The sequence below is a fragment of the Lytechinus variegatus genome, chromosome 3, assembly GCF_018143015.1.
Source record: "Lytechinus variegatus isolate NC3 chromosome 3, Lvar_3.0, whole genome shotgun sequence".
NCBI classification, from domain to species: Eukaryota; Metazoa; Echinodermata; class Echinoidea; order Temnopleuroida; family Toxopneustidae; genus Lytechinus; species Lytechinus variegatus.
This window is the reverse complement of record NC_054742.1, coordinates 49,560,566-49,582,476: the sequence shown is the minus strand read 5'-3', so window position 1 is coordinate 49,582,476 and position 21,911 is coordinate 49,560,566. Positions and strand designations below refer to the sequence as shown.

The following is a 21,911-nucleotide window of genomic DNA, read 5'->3' as shown; positions in this document are numbered from 1 at the left end:
CAAGAGGTGAAAACGCTTAATTATAACCATGCACCAATATAGACTATAATCTCGAAAGAAAAAAAAAATGGTCAGGACGTCCAGAAAAAGAGAAAGTTGTTTTTTTCTCATGACACTCACTTTTCTTTCGTTTTGTCTCGTTGCGATATTATTATCGAAGCTGATGTTCAAACAATGTTTACGAGGTCACATTGTCTCTTGAATGCTCAATCGCTAAAATGCTTATTAATGATCTTCTCTTGATGTTGCTGTAGCTTGGTGTTTAAGACGCTCGGTCAAGTGATATTTCTTTTCGCTATTTATTTTTCACGTTATGCTCTGTCAAACGCTCATCATCATGTGACAGGGATAGACCATTTCGTAGTTGCTTCATGGGCAATTTTATAGGCGGAGGCTGCAGTTATTGTCTTTGCTGGTATGCTGAACGCAAGAGATAGCCCCCGCCTAGATTATAGACTAGGGCAATTTGGTCAAATGACCTTTCACTTATTTCATTATGGTAGGCAGATTTCAAAGCAAGATATTGTGTAAGCATGCCTTGCATAGCAGAATGCAGAAATTAAATAGACTAGGTGACTAGACGGCACACCAATGATTACTCCATGAAGATATTTGTTGCAATTCTACTTTAAATGCATTAGCATGCTGTTATAACAAAGTATACTCAGCCAAACGTGAAATACCAGTCGCTAGTGGACCTGTTGTCGTTTTTTGTGGATTTGTTTTTTTTTTGTTGGTGCTTATCTCATTGAATACTAGATCACCATATCAATCTAGTACCAATTACCTTCTTCTGATCACGCTCAGAATCTTCTAATCATGCGAAGAATGGAATTACGAACTTGCATATTAGAAGCAATTGGCTTGGCGCAAACGCAGCTTAAAAAAGGAAGTCCTTATATATGAGCTATCGTTTTGCAGGCACGCGCTTTCCCCTTGATTGACATTTTGCCATGACAACGCAATTCGCCTGTCCAAAGGAGACGATGTACCTCGCGATTACCGCAGATGATAGGTCAGAATATCAAAACTATTCAGCTGCCGCTTCGCGCAAGCATCAATTTGTCATGTTTGTTTGGATGTAGATACCCATCCTGTTAATGGTTACAAAAAGTGCTTAGAATGTCAATTTTTAGGTCGAAATATACAAAAAAATTACATCTCACGCTTCGCCTTCGCATTGAATGACTGGTTGGATGCCCTTCCTATAACCAATTGTCCTTAGAATTCTAGATTTTGGGTGAGAATATTAAACTTTTCAGCTCTGGCTTCCCGCTTGCATCAGATAGACACGCTTCCTGCTCATCCATGCGTACAAAACTGCTCAGAATGTTCAATTTTTAGGTTTAAGCCCATAAAATACCCCCAAATATTTCTCGCTTCGCGTTCGCATTATAATTCTTCCTTAACTTGTTTATGTTGTTTGAATGAATAAAGCTAAAACGTGAATAAACCCGTAAGCCTTTGGTAAGGACTACACCTTAATAAAAAAAGACAAAAATATCAGCATTCGACTCATTATGGATGAAAATATCCCCCCCCCATTGGTGAAAGTTATATCAGCCCCTGGTAAAGAAATGACAGCTCCTGCTCACATGATTCTAGTATAGGTCTTCTCTAATGTGAAGTTAAACTAAATTGAAACCTCAAAGTGCTTAAAAAATCTGGTCACATTCATTCTTTAAAAAAAAAAGTGGTATTACCTAATATATTCATGGATATCTTTTTTTTTGATGAAGTGGTCTTCGATTGCCTTTTTTAAAATGTTATTATGAAATAAGTTCATTCGACATACATTTAAGGCACCTATATTTGCCTCGCGGAGAGGTGTCATTTTTCGAAGAGGACACGGGGGCGTCAAAATTATGTCGGCCCCCAGGGTGCAAAATCACGGATACGCGCCTTATCTATTCCACCTTTAATTCTAGAGGTATACTGTGTCGCCAGGCTACAAGGATCAGTACAAGTCTTGTCAAAAAGATATACATGTATACTTAAATTAGTTTTTGCAAATAATTATTGTTACATAAATCAAGCTGAAAAAAAGAGAGTAAGAAATATCAAGAGGAAATTTAATGTATCTACTTACTTTGTCTCTGTATACGAACTTCCTGATGACATTGAAGATATACGCAAGAACGATTGCAAAGGTCCCAAAGCACACGAGAATGATGAGTGCTGATTGAAGACTTAAACTCGATTGCATGCTTTGGGATGTGCTATTCCTTGGCAATAAAGTTATATAATCGGAACAAACGGCCATGGTTAACGATGGAAACACAGACAGCAATCCGCCAACCCTTGCAATGTCCCAAAAGTAATTGTGAAAGTTGCGATGTGCCCAAATCACCATGACATTGATGTTTCTGCACGCGTGCCTGATTTGAACGGTTTTGTTTTATTCAAGCTGTATCTTCAGTAGATCTGAACCTTTCGCAGTAAAAGAAATAGTTTTAATGCGGTTTCTCTAATCTAGCTTTCTTTCGTGTTAAAGTCGTTTGACCAAGAAACCAGAAATATATATTTTTTCCTGTTTGTGCCCATGTGCTGACACAAGTATTTTGAGATAGTCTATGAAGGGGCCTGCATCTAATTTTGGAGAAGAAATTATCACTTTTCACGACATTAAGCTAACATAATCATGACTGTATGATTATTCTGAATGGTACAAAACAGTTTCCACCAGCCATTATAAAAACCGATGCACATTCTCCTAAGAAATTCCGTACAAAGTGAGATCTTTGGATGAGGAGAGTTTGCAACATCCGAGAAGTTAGAGCTGATATATGATTACTTTTGCCGTTCGAAAGTCTATGACATGAGTAAATGTCAACCGAATGCCGAATAGACGGTACTACCCTCTAGATACGCAGAGAAGAAGGGTAGTAACTTGATATGTGACGTATACTAATTCCGTTGTCGTAGCAACCAGTCAGCCATCTCGTCGCTCATTGGACAGGTGTGAGATTGTCAGTGCAGCTCTGACTGGTCCTTCTTACAAAATGAATACTTGTAACATCGCACGAGGCTCCTGTAGTCGAGCGACCATTTTATTCTTCTTCTCTAAATAATTTAATACCTTTTCATCCTTTTTAGACACACACATACACCCTCACACAAAACGTGTGCGTTGGGTTACGTTAAAATGAGTTATCTTACATTAAGCTTCACACTCACAGCATGCCCATTAAATGCAATTAAAAAGTTCCCATGAGGATCAATTAATCTAGTCAATGACTATATTATGCTAAGTGATTGCCTATACGATGTTGATTATTAATGATCATTTATAAATGCATGCAGGGTGAGAACAATCAAACTGTGTTCCCATTCCTGCCCCAGATCCGATATTACCCCCCCCCCCCTCTCTCTCTCTCTTACCGTATAAATGGCAAGGATTCAAAATAATCGACTTCTGGATTGGTTTCAATCCTGATTAACTATTTTTCAATATAGAGAAATTTGAATTTAAATCCTCAAGTCAGAGTGAATGAGGATACAGGTAATTATGTTTTCATGATGGGGCTCTCCTTGAACTATAATGACATGGCAATTCTGACAGCCCGCTAGACCGAAGGTCCGCGAGACCGAGGGTCCGCGAGACCGAAGGCCCACGAGGCCGAAGGCCCGCGAGACCGACTCCCCCCCCCCCCCCCCCCCTTCATCGGTTGCCGCGGTCGAGTGGTTTAAGGCGCCTCGTTGCAACGGCGTAACAGGTGCCTGTTATTCAGATTAATGGTAACACAAAATTTATTGAATTTTAACCAAAAGAGTCTAGAATAATGACAATCATAAAATAAATGATAATAGTTGTTTATAGTTTTACATTAAAAACAAAGTGGAGATTCTGCCAATTAAAATCGAAACAAATATTCATTTGACATAAAAAGTTTATACAAAAATTTAAAGTTGAATTCAGCTAAACGAAATCCTTCAATGAAAGTAACTTTTTCTTTCCAGATAATGTTCAAAATCAAATTTTCTTTAAAATTAGGTGACCAATATTGTTCTACATTTGGGGTTATAAGCTTTTTTAACCTCAAGAAAATCTTTTAGAAAGTGTAACTGATAAATGTTTACTTTGTTTTTTATGTAAAACGGGATCGTGGTCCTTCAATCGAAAGAAACTAACAATTGAATAATTTGAGCAATGTTTAACTTTAACCAAAATGTTTTTCCATTTTTCTGGTATACAACTCCAAATTAATTTCGATTCACTTAGTAATTTCTTTTCTTCTTTAATTTTGCATGAATACACAGTATATCCAATAGTCCATCGTTAATATCTCCAATAACAAGAATGTCTGAGCATACCCAATGCTTCCAAAATAAACACTTATTCTTATACAGAATGTTTTTATTACCCCATAACAACTGCTGCGTAATATCTTCACCTTTATTCTCAAAAGAGGGTTTGTTATTACACATTTTCCAAGCAGTTATACATGACGATAAAATAATGGAAGTTGTTTCATTTCAGGCATTTGCACTGGCGTAAATCCCGGGGGATGGGGGGATATATCCCCAACTTTTCGAGGAGGGGGATGGCCTGTATAAACACCCCCCCCCCTCCCAATTTTACGAAAGAAATAAAAAAAAATCACAAGAGATAATTTTTTATTGGTGAAAATTCTTCCTTAAATATCGCTTAACAAATAAAACAAATATAAAAATATAGAATCCTGTTGTACTAAAACATCTCGTATTTAAGTCAATATAAACCAAATATATTTCCTAGCATTTGAGTTATCATTGTTTAATGTAGTGACATATGCTTCTTTTTCATGACTAAGAAAGTGATTGCTCCATGTTTAGGTCTTCGTATATATATGAAACATTTCCTGTCCGTGATTACGTTTGCATTAGTGGATTGGTAAGATATGTCTGCTCTTCATGAATTCCTAAAATCAGTCCTTAAAATGTCCCTTTTTCTGATCTGAATATCAAAAATGTTCAGCTCACGCTTTGCGTTCGCATCATTTGGTTAATGAAGTACGTATGGTCCTAGTTAATTCCTCCTACAAAGAAACCTTAGAATGCCCCGTGCCCCTCTCGCAATATTTGATTAGTGAGATGCATATGATAATCATGATTGCAATGACTACAAAAAGTGTTTCATGTGTTCAGTGTTCTAATAAAGTCAGCAAGCGCTTGGCACTCGCATTAGATGACTATGGTGAGATATGTTCAAATTCAAATTTATTTATTTCACTTCCATCAAACAAAAACAAATTGTATACCATGTGTACTCTTAATGGATTCCTTAAAACAATAGTCCTTAAAATGTCCTTGTTTGTGGTCAATATATACAAAAATTTCAGCTCGCGCTTCACGCTCGCATTGCTTGTTTAGCGAGACAGGTACATATCATGATTACAAAAGTTTGCTTATAATATCCCTTTTTAGGTCTGAATATAAAAAAATTTCAGCTCGCACTTCGCGCTCGCATTATGTGAACAATGAGATACATATCCGTTTAATGGCACTGTCCTTAAAATATCTTTATTAGGTCAGTTTAACTCAGTATACCTGGCATCTGAGCGCGCTTCGCGCGCTCACCAAGTGACTCAACATTTTTTTCTGGTGCCCCCCCCCCAATGCCGTGACCCGCGGTACGCCACTGGCTGATATCACAGTAATAACAACAATAAAAAAATGGGTTTAGTAGAACTCCCCGAGAGGACTACTCTTCCGGAGGGCCACTCCCCCATGACAACTCCCCAATGAAAACTCCCCCGAAGGACCATCCTCCCGATGACAGGCTTTCCGGAGGAAAACTGATTTAAACCGGCACTTCCATTTAAGTGACAAATTAATGTACGTTCTTTTCTTTAGAAATTTCACCTTCTTGTCCTTCTTATTATTCTGTTTAAATGAAAAAAAAATGCTAAGATAGGATTGCCCGTAATGAAGGTTTAATGTTCCAGGTGTATGTATTTAATAGTATTTCCAGTTTTCTTGTTAAACGTTAAATGCACAAGATCATGAAGCAGAATTATCATAAAAATAAACGTTAAATGAGTAGAGTTAATGATTAAGTATTGTCAGTGAAATAAGGCATCGTGAGTTTATACTGTAAGTAGCAGAAACACCCCCTCCCTGCACCCCCCCCCCCCCCGAGAGACGTTTTGTGCGCGCAGTACGTGTTTCGCACGATTCGCGTGCTCCCCACCGCCCCCTAAAATGAAATCCTAGCAACGCCACTGATTCTATTTAGTTACCGGGAATTATTTGGCCTCCCCTTCCCCATAACAGGTACCTGTTACACCGCTGCAACGAGGCGTCTTAAACCACTCGACCGCTGCAACCGATGAAGGAAAAAAAGTCGGTCTCGTGGTCCTTCGGTCTCGCGGGCCTTCGGTCTCGCGGACCCTCGGTCTCGCGGGCCTTCGGTCTCGCGGACCCTCGGTCTCGCGGACCCTCGGCCTCGCGGACCTTCGGTCAAGTGGTCGGACCCCAGCTCTTTACATGTGGCTTTATTGCACTTGCAGAAAACAATGTAAGTTAATCACATTCAAATCAATTTATTTCGTCCATTCCAACAAGAAATTCATCTTGGGAATTCAAAAGATCTTAAACGTTTATAAGTTAGCTTTTGTAAGTAAAAGATACAACATATATTCACAAATGATAATACACCTAAATACCTAGTTTTACTTATTTATAATTATATTGGAAGGCCAAATTAACTTTTTTGGTGGGGGGTATTTAAAATATGAAAAAAGATTGGAACAATGGTTTCGAGAGAAATCTGTTAAGAGTGAAAGAAAATAAACCGAGAACATTCAATTTCAAAATACTGTTACCCGTGAAACGAAACTTAATTGAATGATAAGTGAAGAAGCAAATTGTACCTCCATTTCCCGTTTTTGTTTGCCGTTTTGTCGTCTTTTAATCTATTTTCTTTTCTTAATTATCATGCTAAAGTATTAGTATTTCGGAATGATTTATTCTTTCTCACGTTCTTCTTTCCTTGCTTTTCCCGCCTTCCTTCCATTTTCCCTTCTTATGTTTTTTGTAGTTTTCTTTTCACCTTTTCCCTTTCTCTTTCCCCCTTTTTATCCTTTCCTCTTTTTATTTCCCTTCCCCTATTTTTCTCCCTGTTCTCCTTTTCCAGTTTTTTTTTTATCTTTAAAGGTGAAACCTAACGGGGGCAGCCTGCGCCCCACGGCCTGTTACGCCATGTATCCGGTGTCCTGAAATGTTTTTTTTTCAATTATTCTTCACTTTTTCCCTCCTTTGATTTTTTTTTTCATTTCATTCCAATTCTTCTTCCATCTTATGATATTTGTGCCTTTTAGATTGCGTATTTGATATCTAACACAACATAGAGGTAGAGGTTGAATGAAGAGAACAAGAACCAACATAACTCCATTACGTGGTGCAAGATGCCACAACGCGTACGATGTACATGATGGCGCCAATCATAAAAAATGCAGTTCCATATGTGGGCTGCGGAAACGTTAGGGTTTCAACTTTCAGGGATATATAAATTAATTTGATTTTCTTTTTCATTTGTTTTACACACGATGTGGTAAATAGAATATCAAGAGACGTTTGGAATAAATTGATATTTGGGGTTCGTTCGTCTTTCGTGATAATAATATCATTCAAATTTCAAGGAATCTCAAAAGTAGGAGTTAAAAGCTCTGTTCATAAATCCTAACTTGAGGCAACCAGTGTAACGTCCCTCATTTTGATCTATCAATTTCTCTTTCGCAATGTCCTCATTCCCTTTCATTAGCACTACCTATTTTTCAAGAATTTCAATCTCCAAGAACCCTTATCTGGTCGCGAATTATGAATAAAATCAAAATGCAGTATTTGTAATACTATTAAAAAAATCGTGGTTATGACAACATGGAGAGTGTAACCACAAAGAGGCCCAGGCCTTCAGACATTTTGATTATATCTATATTTGTTCTCTGTCCCTCGGAGAGGACCTTAAGCCGTCGGCCGTCTATTTGCTTGCTTGCTCGCTTACAAGCATTTATCCTTTCTGAGCAATCAGGTTTTAAAAAAAATCATCATTATGTAAAATTTATTTTTAAAACATAAATAAATGTGAGGGCAAAGCGCGAGTGATTATTTGTTTTCTGTTTTAAGCATGTAGGGTTTCAATTATTTCGTTTAACTTCTCCTCAGAATAGGCCCTACTACAATTGTGTGAGCGAGCGGGAGCTGTAATTTCTTTACTGGTGGTTTTAGAATATCCTTCAATAATTATGATAACCTCTTGGAAATAAATGTAATATACAATATACAATAAAGGCAATCGACTCAATCTCCTCATCAGTTGCGTAGCTGGTATTTATTCAGCAGGGCACACACGGGGGGGGGGGGCTTGAACTTTTGTAGGGGCACCCAGATTAATTGCTTGGGGTACAGACGGACGTTAAATAAAATTTGAGAAAAACACAATGGCCTGTATTCTGAAGACAGGTTTAAAGTTGTGGTTTAAGTATGGGAAGCCAAAAGTATCAAAATTTGTATCAAGTTGAACGTTTCTTATGTTTACTGTGCTCTTTCCCGATTCATCGATGGTGAAGACAATAATCTATTTATACTTCCTAGACAGTTATGAATGATTTGAGAACCGAATGAGCTGAAAATATTATATCTCTACCGTTAGTGATTTATGTAGCAATTGGCTATTCATACTTAAACCACAACTTTAAACCTGAGTTTAAGTTAAACCTGCTATCAGAACACGGGCCAATGAGATATCTCACAAGGTCTAAATAACTAATGCGAACGCGAAGCGCGATCTGATTTAAAAAAATATATTTCATGCATTTTAAAACTTAAAGCCTGTGTATAGCTTTGGTAAGGGGTCAATAATGTGATTGATAATCGAATATCATCTAATATGACAGTTTTACTGAAGCGTAGAGACCGTTAAATATTTTTCCAACTGCACTTCTCTGAGAAAATTTCAAATATTCAAATCTTGGATATATAACGCCCTCTCTCGGCGATGCTTGTTTTAGATTAAAGGGAAGTTCACCCTGAAGAAAAGTTTGTTGTAAAAATAGAAGAAAAAATAATAAAAAATATTGGTGAAGGTTTGAGGAAAATCCGTCAATGATTAAGAAAGTTATTAGAATTCAAAGTTTTGAATTTGTGACGTCATATGCGAGCATCATTCCTACAAAGCGAATGGTAAAAAATATATGAAATGTCATTTTCTCAGAAAATTGAAAATGGTTTTTACTGTGCCTTTTGTATATCAATAGACAAATCATTTCACACCCGATCATAAATAGAAAACAAAATAAAGTTATCAGGAACCGTACAAAATTTGAAATTCATTGATTTTTTACCATTCGCTATGTAGGAATGCTGGTCGCATATGACGTCACAAATCCAAAACTTTGAATTCTAATAAATTTCTTAATCTTTAACGGATTTTCCTCAAACCTTCACCAATATTTTTTATTATTTTTTCTGCTATTTTTACAACAAACTTTTCTTCAGGGTGAACTTCCCCTTTAAAAATGGGCATTCAGCACTTATCTTATAAATTTAGTGATTAGATATCCAAAATTTACAAAGAACATATCTCGAAAGTTTCAGCCCATTCCATGATTTGGAATAGGATTTAATTGAAAGACAAAAACACACAGATATTTTAATTTGATCGGGTGACCCGATCAAGTTAAATTTCCATGTAAAATCGCAAAATTTATCCTGTAAAACACATTTTCATTTCATATCCTACATCATAACTGTTATAGGGCATATCCATTCATATTAGCTAGCAATGAATTGGAATAGTGATAGGTGCATTTTGGTGGATTTACCAAAACTATACACAAGCTTTAAGCAGTTGTTATTATGAACACGATGCATATCTAATTAAAAATAATTGCCAGTGCGAAGCGCGAGCTGAAAATTGTTAGAATGAAATGAAAATTGTCAGGTTAGAATATCAAACATTTTCAGTTGAGAGTGACAGTTTGCAGTGGCTCATGAAGAGGATACATCACCAATTATATAACACGAGCCTGAATTGCGAGCAGTATAATAGACTTCGGCAATTTTTGTAAAAGTGAACATAAAAGGTATCTAATCAAACAATATTGATGCGAGGGCGAATTTCAATTTTTCGACTACAAACTAGATTTTTCGTAATCATTATTAAGAGGATAGGTATTTCATCATATTTTGTAGCTATGAACAGATATCTAACTAAGCAACTGATGCGAGCGCGAGCTGAAAAAGTTTGATTTTTCGAGTTATTAACTGGAAGCACATTTTGTATCTATGAACAGAATAGGTAGCTCACTAAACAATTGATACGAGCGCAAAGAACAAAATGAAACACTTTGATTTGTCGACTTTTAAATTGGAAGTTTTTATCTCTTTTTAACCATGTACAGTAAATTAGAATAGGACGGTATCTTACTAAAAAAAGCTGATGTGAGCTCAAAGTGCGAGCTGAAAATTTTCATTTTCCGACTAGAAAAGTTGATGTTCTATCTGATCAAACGATTAAACTAAAGCGTGAAATCATCATTTTTTTTTAATTTTACGACCTAAAAAGCTGACATTCTGATCACTTTGGACAGGATTGAACACCAATTCAGCGCCCCCGAGTTTGAACATCAATCAGGCGCCCCCCCCCCTAGTGCGAGCATCAATTTGGCACCCCTCCCCCTAGTTCGAACATCAATTTTGGCGCTCCGTAGTTCAAACATCAATTTGGCGCCCCCTAGTTTGAACATCTATTTGGTGCCCCACCCCTTCGTTCGAACATCAATTTGGCGCCCCCTGGTTCGAACATCAATTCGGTGCCCTCTATAGTTCGAACATCAAATCGCCCCCCCCCCCTTCGAACATCAATCTGGCACCACCTAGTTTGAACATCAATTTGGCGCCCCCTACTTCAAGCATCAATGCGGCGTCCCCCCCCCCGCCCTCTTCCTCTCTTTCTCCCCCCTCCCTCTTTTTTCCCTTTTTTCCCCCTCTTCCTCTCTCTCTTTTTTTTCTGGGGGGGGGGTGGGGGAAAGGACCCCTCCACCCTCATTGATCCAAGCCTGATGTAGAGACTACTGACGATTTCACTAACTTCTAATTTACATTACAGTACAATAAAAAGAGGAGGCCAAATACACACTTCAATTCACAAGTTTCATAATTTATCTATTTTACATCATACATGTAATTTTTATATCAACCACCATATACATAGCATCCAATATTAAATGGCATCTAAATAAAAATCATTGATATCATTGGTATTGATCATGAAACCCATCAAGTACCAACATTTAACGATAGGATCTTATAAAGAAGAAAACAGAAAGATACATTGAACAAAATACATATATGTAATGAAATCAAATCAAAAGGTACAAGTATGAATTAAGGAGTATTAGGGGGCAGCATAGGGTGCTCTCCATCTGCAATTGAAAGAAGCCCCCATCCCCTTTCCTACAAACTGGTTCAGAGCATTTACTTCACATTATCCTGCTCTCTCTCTCTATGGCAAAACACCACAGACTTGCCATTTGAAATGCTGTTTTTTTAATCTTATACATGTGTATGTACACATATCTTTGTAGTTTACATCAAACAGTAACTAAGAACAAAAAAGGGAAAATAGAGAAGGAAGTTTGATTATTCAAATAACTTGAAAATTAATACAATTGTCCTACTTCAACTATAAAGAGCTTTTCCCCATTTCCATTCTTTGAATAAATGTAGTTGCCATGCTAACATATTGACAGTCTGTCTTGTTTCTGTAATTGCATTTACATGTAAATACCATGGCAGGATCACATTGAACCATGCTTGTAGTTGACGACTAAACTTACAAAAGGGAGGCATGATAGCTCAGTCGGTAAAGCAGAAGTTTTTAATTCCAGTGATCCACATTCGATTCTCACTTTGTGTGCTACATGTAGTGACCTCATTAACAGGTCCCTCAGAGAGGACTAAGCCTTTAGTGATCGAGTTGCATTCAGGCATTCTTAACAATCAGGTAAAAAATCACAACTAAATCAATATTAATCTAATTTAATAACATAACTATGAATTTTGAGCAAAAAAATATGCTGCTTTAATTAATAAAATCAAAGCTGTATCAAAAAGTTTAGATATACTAAAATATCATATTGTGAAGAGACTAAACACTTAATCCTTGAGAAAATCAAATTAGTACTGTATCTAGAATAAAATCAAGTTCCACCGATGAACTAACACTAAAACGCGCTTGAGTAATGATTCAGCAAATGAAAAATAATTGGTCCAGGCAAATAGTACCTTCCCTGATGGGCCAATAATGTACATGTACAGTGTGTTGATGTGAAGAGAACACAAAATACATGTACAATATGTAAATGAACTAATAAAAATAAGGCCTGTAAAAAAAGGCTGTTACATTTACGTTTCTTTCATAAACAATTTCATGCAAACCTATATTAAAAGCATTCCCCAGAGCACACTACAGAGTATCAATAACTTTGTATTTACTAAGTTCTTATTTCAACTGACCAAAATAGCAATAGATATACAAAGTAAACAGTAAACCCTGGGGTGTGGGCCTTCTACACAACCCTACATGACATTCTACAAGAACATAAAGACAGTGTCAGTTATGACAATTATACGTTCAATAGGAATGAAATCAAAATACTTCACAGTATTTGGTTTAAAATGGGCAAGAATGTATAAATAGTAAATTATTCATAAATAAAAATACACATGCATGCACTTTGTTCAGCAGGATGCATTACTTTTCATTTAGTATTTGAATATAGTTAATAATAATCACACAATGTTCATGAGTGATCTCATTTAATCATCCATGTTCATAAAATGAATGGTACCAGTACACCCCAATTTATGCATACAGGTACACAAATCTAGACTATGACAACACAAACACGACTAGCAGTAAAACCTAAATGATGCTGCAAGCACTTCTCAAGGCAGATAGGCGTACTTAGCAAGGTAATTTGGCTTTTTTGCAAGTTAAATGTTTTATTCTCTCTAGATACACAATTACAGTCAAACTAAATCACATCAATTGCATAATCATGTTTTCAATAGTCACTGTCAAACCTCTTTTAATTATGGTCTGAAATTCAAAACTACACACTTCATTTTTTTAATCAACATGTTCATGTCACAGTAACTGTATTTGTGCATAATGACTCTCAAGTCCCATTTTATAAGTTAACAAGGTAAATCTCTGGAGGTATAAAGGGGCCCGTGGATGATAAATACTGTATTAAGTGTAATAACAGTAGAAATGAACATAGACAAAAAATGACATACATGATTTCTAACAATTTGTCTGAAATCATAACTTTGAAATATTTCCAAATTGCATGAATTCCCAATTAATAAGCAAATAAATTACTGATTTTATTTATTTCTAAATCTGTATGCAGTTGCTTTTCAAATTCAATTCAATATCAATATTTTGTCAATCAATACTGCTTGCATTTTCCCTCATTTTACTACATGTATACAAAGCAATGTACAGAATAGATTGTTCGGAACTCCCAAGTACATCAAGCTTTTGAGTCAGTGAACATGACAAATTGTATCTGAAGCTCAAGAGGAGCTTCCTTGAGGAGGGGGTCAAGTTGGGGTATACATATGAGAATACATAATTCATTAATTATACTTTTCTGCATACATTATGTCAAATGGGAAATTAATCAAATACTACATAAAGGATGCAATGCATTGTCAGGGTCTGAATTCTCATCTAGGTTATAACAGGTTATGCACATGATGCTTCAAATTTCTCTAAATGTAGATAGTAAAAAGTAAAACTACAGACATCATGTTGGATTGCCAATAGCATTTCCATTTTCCAGTAACCATTAAAAAAATCCATGGCAAACTCTCATAATATCCCAATTATCAACATCATTTCTTTAATAGAACAAAGTACATGTAGATTCCAAGAAACATCACAAAACAGCAACATAACAAAATTCAATTTTATTCTAATTGATGTCAATCCACCAAAAATGAAAGACTAAAAATTTGACACTGAATATGTAAAAACAAATCTATCAGCTACAGAGGTGTGTTTTAAGCTACATACCACTCCCCCCTGCCTTCACAGAATAAAAATATCCCAGGCTGTTGAACATCATCCATCCATTCTTTTCCTTGTGCATAATTTGTTTGTTCATTTCATATAATCACAATCAAATTTTCATTTTTTTTTATATTTAACAACACACTATACATACAATGTAACCTCATTCCTACTGTCGTGCGATCCTTCACGAAAGCCACGGTTGACCTTTGTAACTGACTGCAAATTTTTTTTAACCATTCAAAATGTTTCTACATTCAATACAATTGCCACGACTGATCTGATACAATCTGATAAGATCACTACGATTACTGCATGATTAATTACGCCTTTCGACAGTGGAAATTAAGTAATAAATTAAACAAGTGGAATGCCTCTGGCCGTCTCACCTGCATCACGCGGTTCAATATAGCAGCAGTGCTGACTTTGAATACTACTCTAACTTGCACAAGATGTTCAGTGATACATGGTTACTCTTATGTCCACTTTTTATGAACTAGACCAATAAACTTACAGAGATATGATGGTTATTCAACAAAAAAACCCAACATGGCCAAAGTTCATTGACCTTACATGACCTTTGACCTTGATCATGTGACCTGAAACTCGCACAGGATGTTCAGTGATACTTGATTACTCTTATGTACAAGTTTCATGAATCAGATCCATAAACTTTCAAAGTTATGATGGTAATTCAACAGATAACCCAATTCGACCAAAGTTCATTGACCTTTGACCTTGGTCATGTGACCTAAAACGCGCACAGGATGTTCAGTGATACTTGATTACTTTAATGTCCAAGTTTAATGAACTAGATCAATAAACTTTCAAAGTTATGATGGTAATTCAACAGATACCCACAATTCGGCCAAAGTTCATTGACCCTAAATGACCTTTGACCTTAATCATGAGACCTGAAACTTGCACAAAATGTTCAGTGATGCTTGGTTACTATTATGTCCAAGTTTCATGAATCAGATCCATAAACTTTCAAAGTTATGATGGGAATTCAACAGATATCCCCAATTCGGCCAAAGTTCATTGACCCTAAATGACCTTTGACCTTGGTCATGTGACGTGAAACTCATGCAGGATGTTCAGTGATACTTGATTAACCTTATGTCCAAGTTTCATGAACTAGGTCCATATATTTTCTAAGTTATGATGACATTTCAAAAACTTAACCTCAGGTTAAGATTTCGATGTTGATTCCTCCAACATGGTCTAAGTTCATTGACCCTAAATGACCTTTGACCTTGGTCATGTGACATGAAACTCTAATAGGATGTTCAGTAATACTTGATTAACCTTATGGCCAAGTTTCATGAACTAGGTCCATATACTTTCTAAGTTATGATGTCATTTCAAAAACTTAACCTCAGGTTAAGATTTGATGTTGACGCCGCCGCCGCCGTCGCCGTCGGAAAAGCGGCGCCTATAGTCTCACTCTGCTACGCAGGTGAGACAAAAAATCAAAATCTAGAAACTCGCAAGTGGCAAATACATACCGTATGTATTTATATTTGCCACTTGCGAGTTTCTAGATTTTGATTTTTTTTAAATTTAATACTTAATTTCCACTGTCAAAAGGCGTAATTATAACCTTGTTATAAAAAAACAAATAAAAAGAAAACAATATGCTCAAGATGTTTCCTATTTCTAATATGAATTTCAAAATAAAAGAGAAGTCAACTGGTGACCACCAGCACTGACATACATATAATTTATCTTCAAGAAAAGGATTTACACAAAAAGATCTTTCTTCACATTGTAATCCTACATTGCACTGACTTGACACAGATGTAATACAACTATTGGCAGTAAGCCATTTGTAAAATCATCAAAGTGTAGATTGAAAGCCTTGCATGTATTTTCAGTCTCACACTTTTTAAAAATTGGCCAACAGACCTTGATATGTACATGGATAATAAACCTTTGTCAATGGCTATTTAGCATATTGTGACCAGAAGTTTGCAGTGGTACTTTATTATGTTTCATGTTATCTTCTGCGAGATTCCATTTTTTTCTGTTTCTTATCCCTCCTTGCCTTCTCCCTGCCATGGATACTTGTCGCAAGCTTGTAGACAACAAAACCTGAAGGGCAAAACAATGGGGAAAAAATTGTACATGTAAATAATTTGCACTACTAATAGTAATACTAGCTATATGTACATGTAGTAGTCCAAGGAAAAGTAATATCCATGTGTAGATTGACTGATGATAGCCAGGTATGCGACAGTTTTCAACTTATTCTTAAAAAGAACGTGGCCATGGAATTTACTCCCCGACAATGTAGGTGATATACTATCGGGAAGTCATACATTTTGATTTTTTGTCTACATAAAGTGGCCAACTAATCTTCTCGACAACTGAAAGGTCATGTTTATCTCCCAAATGTGGTCATCATGACATCAATGATGCAGGGTTGGTTAACCCAAGTTCATCTAGAGAAATCTACATTAACACTTGAGAAACAGTATCAGTTAGTCAAACCCTGTCGCCATCATATCTATTGATTGTAACTCAAGACTCAAAGTTGATCCAGTTTTTATCCCCGGCAATCCGGTGATTTGCACAATTTTTTATTTTTTAGATCAAATGAATGTAACAGTTAACTCTAATACTACATTGTAATTCGTACCAATGATTTTGTGCAAAATTCAAAGCTTGTTACTGCCATATTTTTAGCTACATGTAGTTATATTTGAAATTGTAATGTTTTCTGAACCGGTTTTTATCCCCCGGCAATCTGGTGATTTGCACATTTTTTTTAATTTTTTAGATCAAATGAATGTAACAGTTAACTCTAATGTATGTATATACTAAATCGTAATTCGTGCCAATGCCCATCTTTCTTGACAATATATCATAGACCACACATCTCACCTTTTTTCTCTTCGTTGACGTACGGTATTCTTCGTAACTTTTTTTTTTATCTGTTTCTGCTATATCTTTAAAAGGTCAAAACCAGCTTTGCGTCCATATTTTTTCCATGTATTTTTCTTACTTTCCCCTTTCTGTTGGTCTTCTTTCCCATATTTTCCCTTCATCTGCCCCTCCTTTACCTTTCCTTACTGTCTCTTTCCACCCACTCTCTTCCTTTTTCACTCTTTTCATCATTCATCCTATCTCATCCTCTCTTTCTTTCTCTTCCTTTTCTTATTTGCTTTTTTATATTTACTGTTTCCGTAATATTGGTTTCCTCTCACTATCTCTCTCTTCTTTTTTCCCTTTATTTTTGTCCCCATATACATGGTTATACATGTAATATATATAGCATTTAATGCCCTAGTTGCGTTCTGTAAAAATTACACTTTCACACTTCTTGAAGTTTGTACATGCTTCATTGATCAATATGTTACTTTTTAAAGTGTTTTTTTTTCTTGGTATCTTTTATGATTGTGTAGTTATATGATTATTGGTTGGTTGCAATTTTTTGCGTATACAAATTTAATCTTTAGAATATTGTACTTTGCCTTTGTTTATACTCTGCACTGGATTTTTCAGTCTTTGGACTGTTTTGCCAGTTTTCTCAATGAATAAATACCATACTAGTACTACTACATCCCATAAAAATATCTAAATATCTTACCAATTAGGCCTATGATTATGATGGCTGGAACGATGAACACACGATTATCGAAACCTTCTTCCATTGGAGAATTTGGATCTTTAAATTCAACCATGATGATTACACTAAACTCTAAGCAGCAGGCCTCTAGTACATGCAGTTAAAAGAAGATTCATGTGTTGTGTCTACAACTTGTTGTGAAGTTTTCAGTTTTCCAGACACATTGAATCTGCCTGTGTCGTGTACTTGTTAGTTGTTCCGTTTAATTATTCGACGAGAGACTTATAAGGCACTTAGTGCTTAAACTTTTTTAAACTTTTCAGGCTAAAGTAAAGCCCTAACGTTAAAACCTTGCTTGGTCTCGGCAACTCAGCAAATTCTCAGAAATCGGACTTAGCCTTAGCTAGCTATAATAAAATGTAGCTACGGTACTAACGTTGGATCTCGCTCCCGCCTCCCGGCCCTACCTCCTTCTGAATCTGATCTAGGTAGGCCTACGACGTACACGTCCTACTGATTGAGCTACGACAGTCTCGTCGACGTCAGCAGTTGTCCAAATGAGCATATGGTGCACTTCCTTGGCCAGAGTTCTGGCGGAACTGCCACGTACACGTCCGATACTGAGGCTGGAGTGGAAAAGAGTCGAGATATAAATCCTTTCGTGTGGCTTCTGACAATAATAAGATCAAAATAGTAATCACTGTATGAACTTTATGTACACGGTAGTTTTAATTTTGATAGCAATACGTGAATACTTCAGCATCGTCTCTGAAAAGCTACGGTAGCTAGGTGTACGTTTCCCGATCCAGTGCAGGGCTAGGCTAGGCTAGCGCTAGGACATGCGCAATTTCAAATCATACATTATTTAGGGCCGATCGACCAGAAGCTTTGATGGACCGACACCAAAACATAGGTGACTTGGTCAATGGATCCCTAAAACTTACCCACCAAAAAGTTACAAAGGGGTTATAGGAGGAAAATGGAAAAAAAGGAGAGAAAGGTATATATAACTTTGGTAACCTGTTTAAAGTTAACACCCTGTAAGGCCTGTATCTCCTCTATACATATTATAAATTAATGAGAGAGGGGGAGAGAGAGAGGACAATAAGGGAGAGAACTTGAAAAGGAAGAGAGAACGGGGAAGGAGTGCCCATTTACCATATATATGTCACATTTTTCCCGGGCATTTTTTCCATCCTCAAAGTCTCAAATTTAAAGGTTCCATGACAATTGCTCATTATAAACTCCACTATTATGGAACCTTTATAAGACTTTGAGGACATCTGGGAAAAATGTGACATACGGTAAATGGGCACTCATTCCCCGTTCTCCCTCCCTATTCAAGCCCCCACCCCCTCTCTCTCTCCTGTATTTATAATATATATGTACATATATCTGGAGGGGTTGTTAGTCTTGTGCAGTATGTACTGTGAATTAAAATAAGGGATAGGCCTATAATTTTGATTCATGTAAAATGACAACTCGAGTATTAGATTCTATATTTCATATTTAAAGGACAAGTCCACCCCAAAAAATGATGAAAATTTCATCAAAATCAGATGTAAAATAGGAAACTTACGACATTTTTTTAATTTCACAAAACAGTTATATGTACATCCTGGTTGGTATGCAAATGAAGAGACTGATGACGTCATCCACTCACTATTTCTTTTGTATTTTACTATATGAAATAGGGATATCCTATTTTTCTCCTCATTGTCAAGTGAAACGACGATTGATTCATCCCTGAACATGTGGAATGAGCATTGTTTAATACTATATGATTCAGTCAAGTTGGTCCTTATTGTCAAACCTATAAAAAATGAAATATTGTATAATTCAAACAATAAAAAACAAAAGAAATAGTGAGTGAGGGACATCATCGAATGTCTCATTTGATTTGTGCATATCACTGTTTTGTGAAAAATAAGCAAAACTTTAAAATGTCATAACTTTCTTATTTTACATCTGATTTTGATGAAATTTGCTAGTTTTGACTTCATTCTCTATTTATTCAAATCAACATTTTTGTGGGGATGGAATTGACCCTAAAGGATGCACATGCACACTGCACATGATCAGTGAAACAACTAGGCTTGTTACGCAAAAATATTTAGTTTTCTCCAGACTCTAATTCAAGGAATTTTGTCCAAATTTAAGGAAATTTTGGAGCACAAATAAGGAATTCCAGTTTTAAGTTGTGGAAGCACTGCCATGTAGGGCCTAGCGGCCCGACATCGGTCTACATCTTAGACGAAATAAGGGCCGGAGCTATTGTTCCAGGAGCAATTTGGGGGTGCATGACGACAGTCACGGCCGTCAGATGGTAAAACGGTCTCGAAAATCGCTGTTCTGAGAAGAATTATTATAAATTTAAAGTTTATAGAGGTTGGGTTTGAGCTTCATGAGACGGAAATAATGCATTTTTTTAGCAATGGGAAAAGAAGAAGCACAATAAACACTAATAACTGAAGAATTATTAGCATATTTGGGGTTTTAATTATGAAATAAATGAGATATTTGTGTAGATAGACTGTTTAACCACGGCACATGTATACACTCATATCATAAAATGGTAAAATGTTCTATCTCCGAGATAGTAGGCCTACATTTTACACTGTTAGAAAAAATAAAAGAAGTTCCTGCAGCAGAGTCTCGAGAACACCTGTAATCTTACCGAATTGCGTAATAATCATTCTGTAAATTCATAAAACAAGAATTTTTCTGCAATTTAACAGAACAGGTCTGTTTAAAAAGGGGAAAAGGGTGTTTTATTCAAGGAAATTTGTAAGATTCCAAACATCAAATACCAATTTCCTGTAAGATTACGCAATTCGGTAAGATTACAGGTGTTCTCGAGACTCTGCTGCAGGAACTTCTTTTATTTTTCTAACAGTGTACCATCTTACGGCACAACATGCTTCAGCGATTTTCGAGATAGATTTTACCATCTGACGGCCCTGTGACTTGGCGGTAAACTGGTCCAGCTCGAAGATGATTTACCATCTGACAGCGGTGATTCAAAAATCTCAATTAAGAAGGTGAAAAGGAACGCTCATTTTACTTCCAAACGATATCATCGGGGGGCGCCCCCCCCCCCCGTAAAATTTGCTTATGACCTGAATCAGTCAGGTCATAAGCATTATATCCAGTTTCATCAATTACTCATCATTTAGAATCACAATATATATAAATACCAAATTTCTGTACATAGGCCTATACAGAAAAGGGAATGATAATATATAAACCTGGATTAATATATTATTGGTGATGTATTCCAAATGATTCATGATATGTAGCATCATTGTGTATGCAGAGGCGTCGATCCTGGGGGGGGGGTGAACATATCGTTTTGCCCTCCCCCAATAATTCCGCATGTGCAAAAATACAATAAGATGGTAATAGGTAATGTTACACAGAAATCAGCAAACGAGATTGAGCTACACAACTCGTTGTTTATTTTAAATCGTGCTCAAATTGTCCGCTTTTCAGATTGGAATACATGTGTGTGTGTGTGTGTGTGTGCGTGTGCGTGTTTCATACCGACAACTCCCAGGACCAAAATCCAATTGAAACCAGTTGGATTTCCAACTGGTTTCAATTGGTTTCAACTGGTTTCAATTGGTTTTAACTGGAATTTAACAATTTCCAGTTGAAACCAATTGAAACCAGTTGGGCAACTGGAAATCCTAACTGGAACCAGTTGGGCAACTGCAAATCCTAACTGGAACCAGTTGGGTAAATGGATATGACTTCCAACTGGAAATGATTTTTAACTGGAACCAGTTGGGTAACTGGAAATCCTAACTGGAACCAGTTGGGCAACTGCATGGAAATCCTAACTTGAACCAGTTTGGTAATTGGAATGATGACTTCCAACTGGAAATGATTTCTAACTGGAACCAGTTGGGTAACTGGAAATCCTAACTGGAACCAGTTGGGCAACTGGAAATCCTAACTGGAACCAGTTGGGTAACTGGAAATGACTTCCAACTGGAAATGATTTCTAACTGGAACCAGTAATTGGGTAACTGGAAATCCTAAATGGAACCAATTGGGTAACTGGAGATGACTTCTAACTGGAAGGATGGGTAACTGAATTCTAATTGGAACCAGTTGGGTAACTGGAAATAAAACTGGAACCAGTTGCATGGGTAACTGGAAATTCTAATTGATCCAGTTGGGTAACTGGAAATGATTTCCAATTGGTTTCCAATTGGAAATTTTCTAGTTACCCAACTGGATCCAAATGAAACCAGTTAATTTGCATATTTT

The 21,911-nt window shown here is 36.4% G+C and overlaps 1 protein-coding gene and 1 long non-coding RNA gene across 2 annotated transcripts in view; both read right to left on the bottom strand.

Annotated features, from left to right (window-relative positions):
* LOC121411248 (urea-proton symporter DUR3-like) overlaps positions 1-2,916 on the bottom strand; it is a 39,792-nt gene extending 36,876 nt beyond the window's left edge. Inside the window, exon 1 of the mRNA XM_041603862.1 lies at positions 2,090-2,916. Coding sequence (XP_041459796.1) covers positions 2,090-2,353 — 264 coding nt within the window. The 5' untranslated portion in view covers positions 2,354-2,916. The remainder of the gene's footprint in view (positions 1-2,089) is intronic.
* A 12,812-nt stretch (positions 2,917-15,728) lies between these two features.
* LOC121411247 lies at positions 15,729-18,602 on the bottom strand. Its single transcript, XR_005969442.1, has 2 exons — positions 17,658-18,602; positions 15,729-16,159 (listed from the first exon to the last, which is right to left on the bottom strand). It is a non-coding gene; the product is annotated as an uncharacterized LOC121411247 (long non-coding RNA).
* Between the last annotated feature and the right edge of the window lie 3,309 nt (positions 18,603-21,911).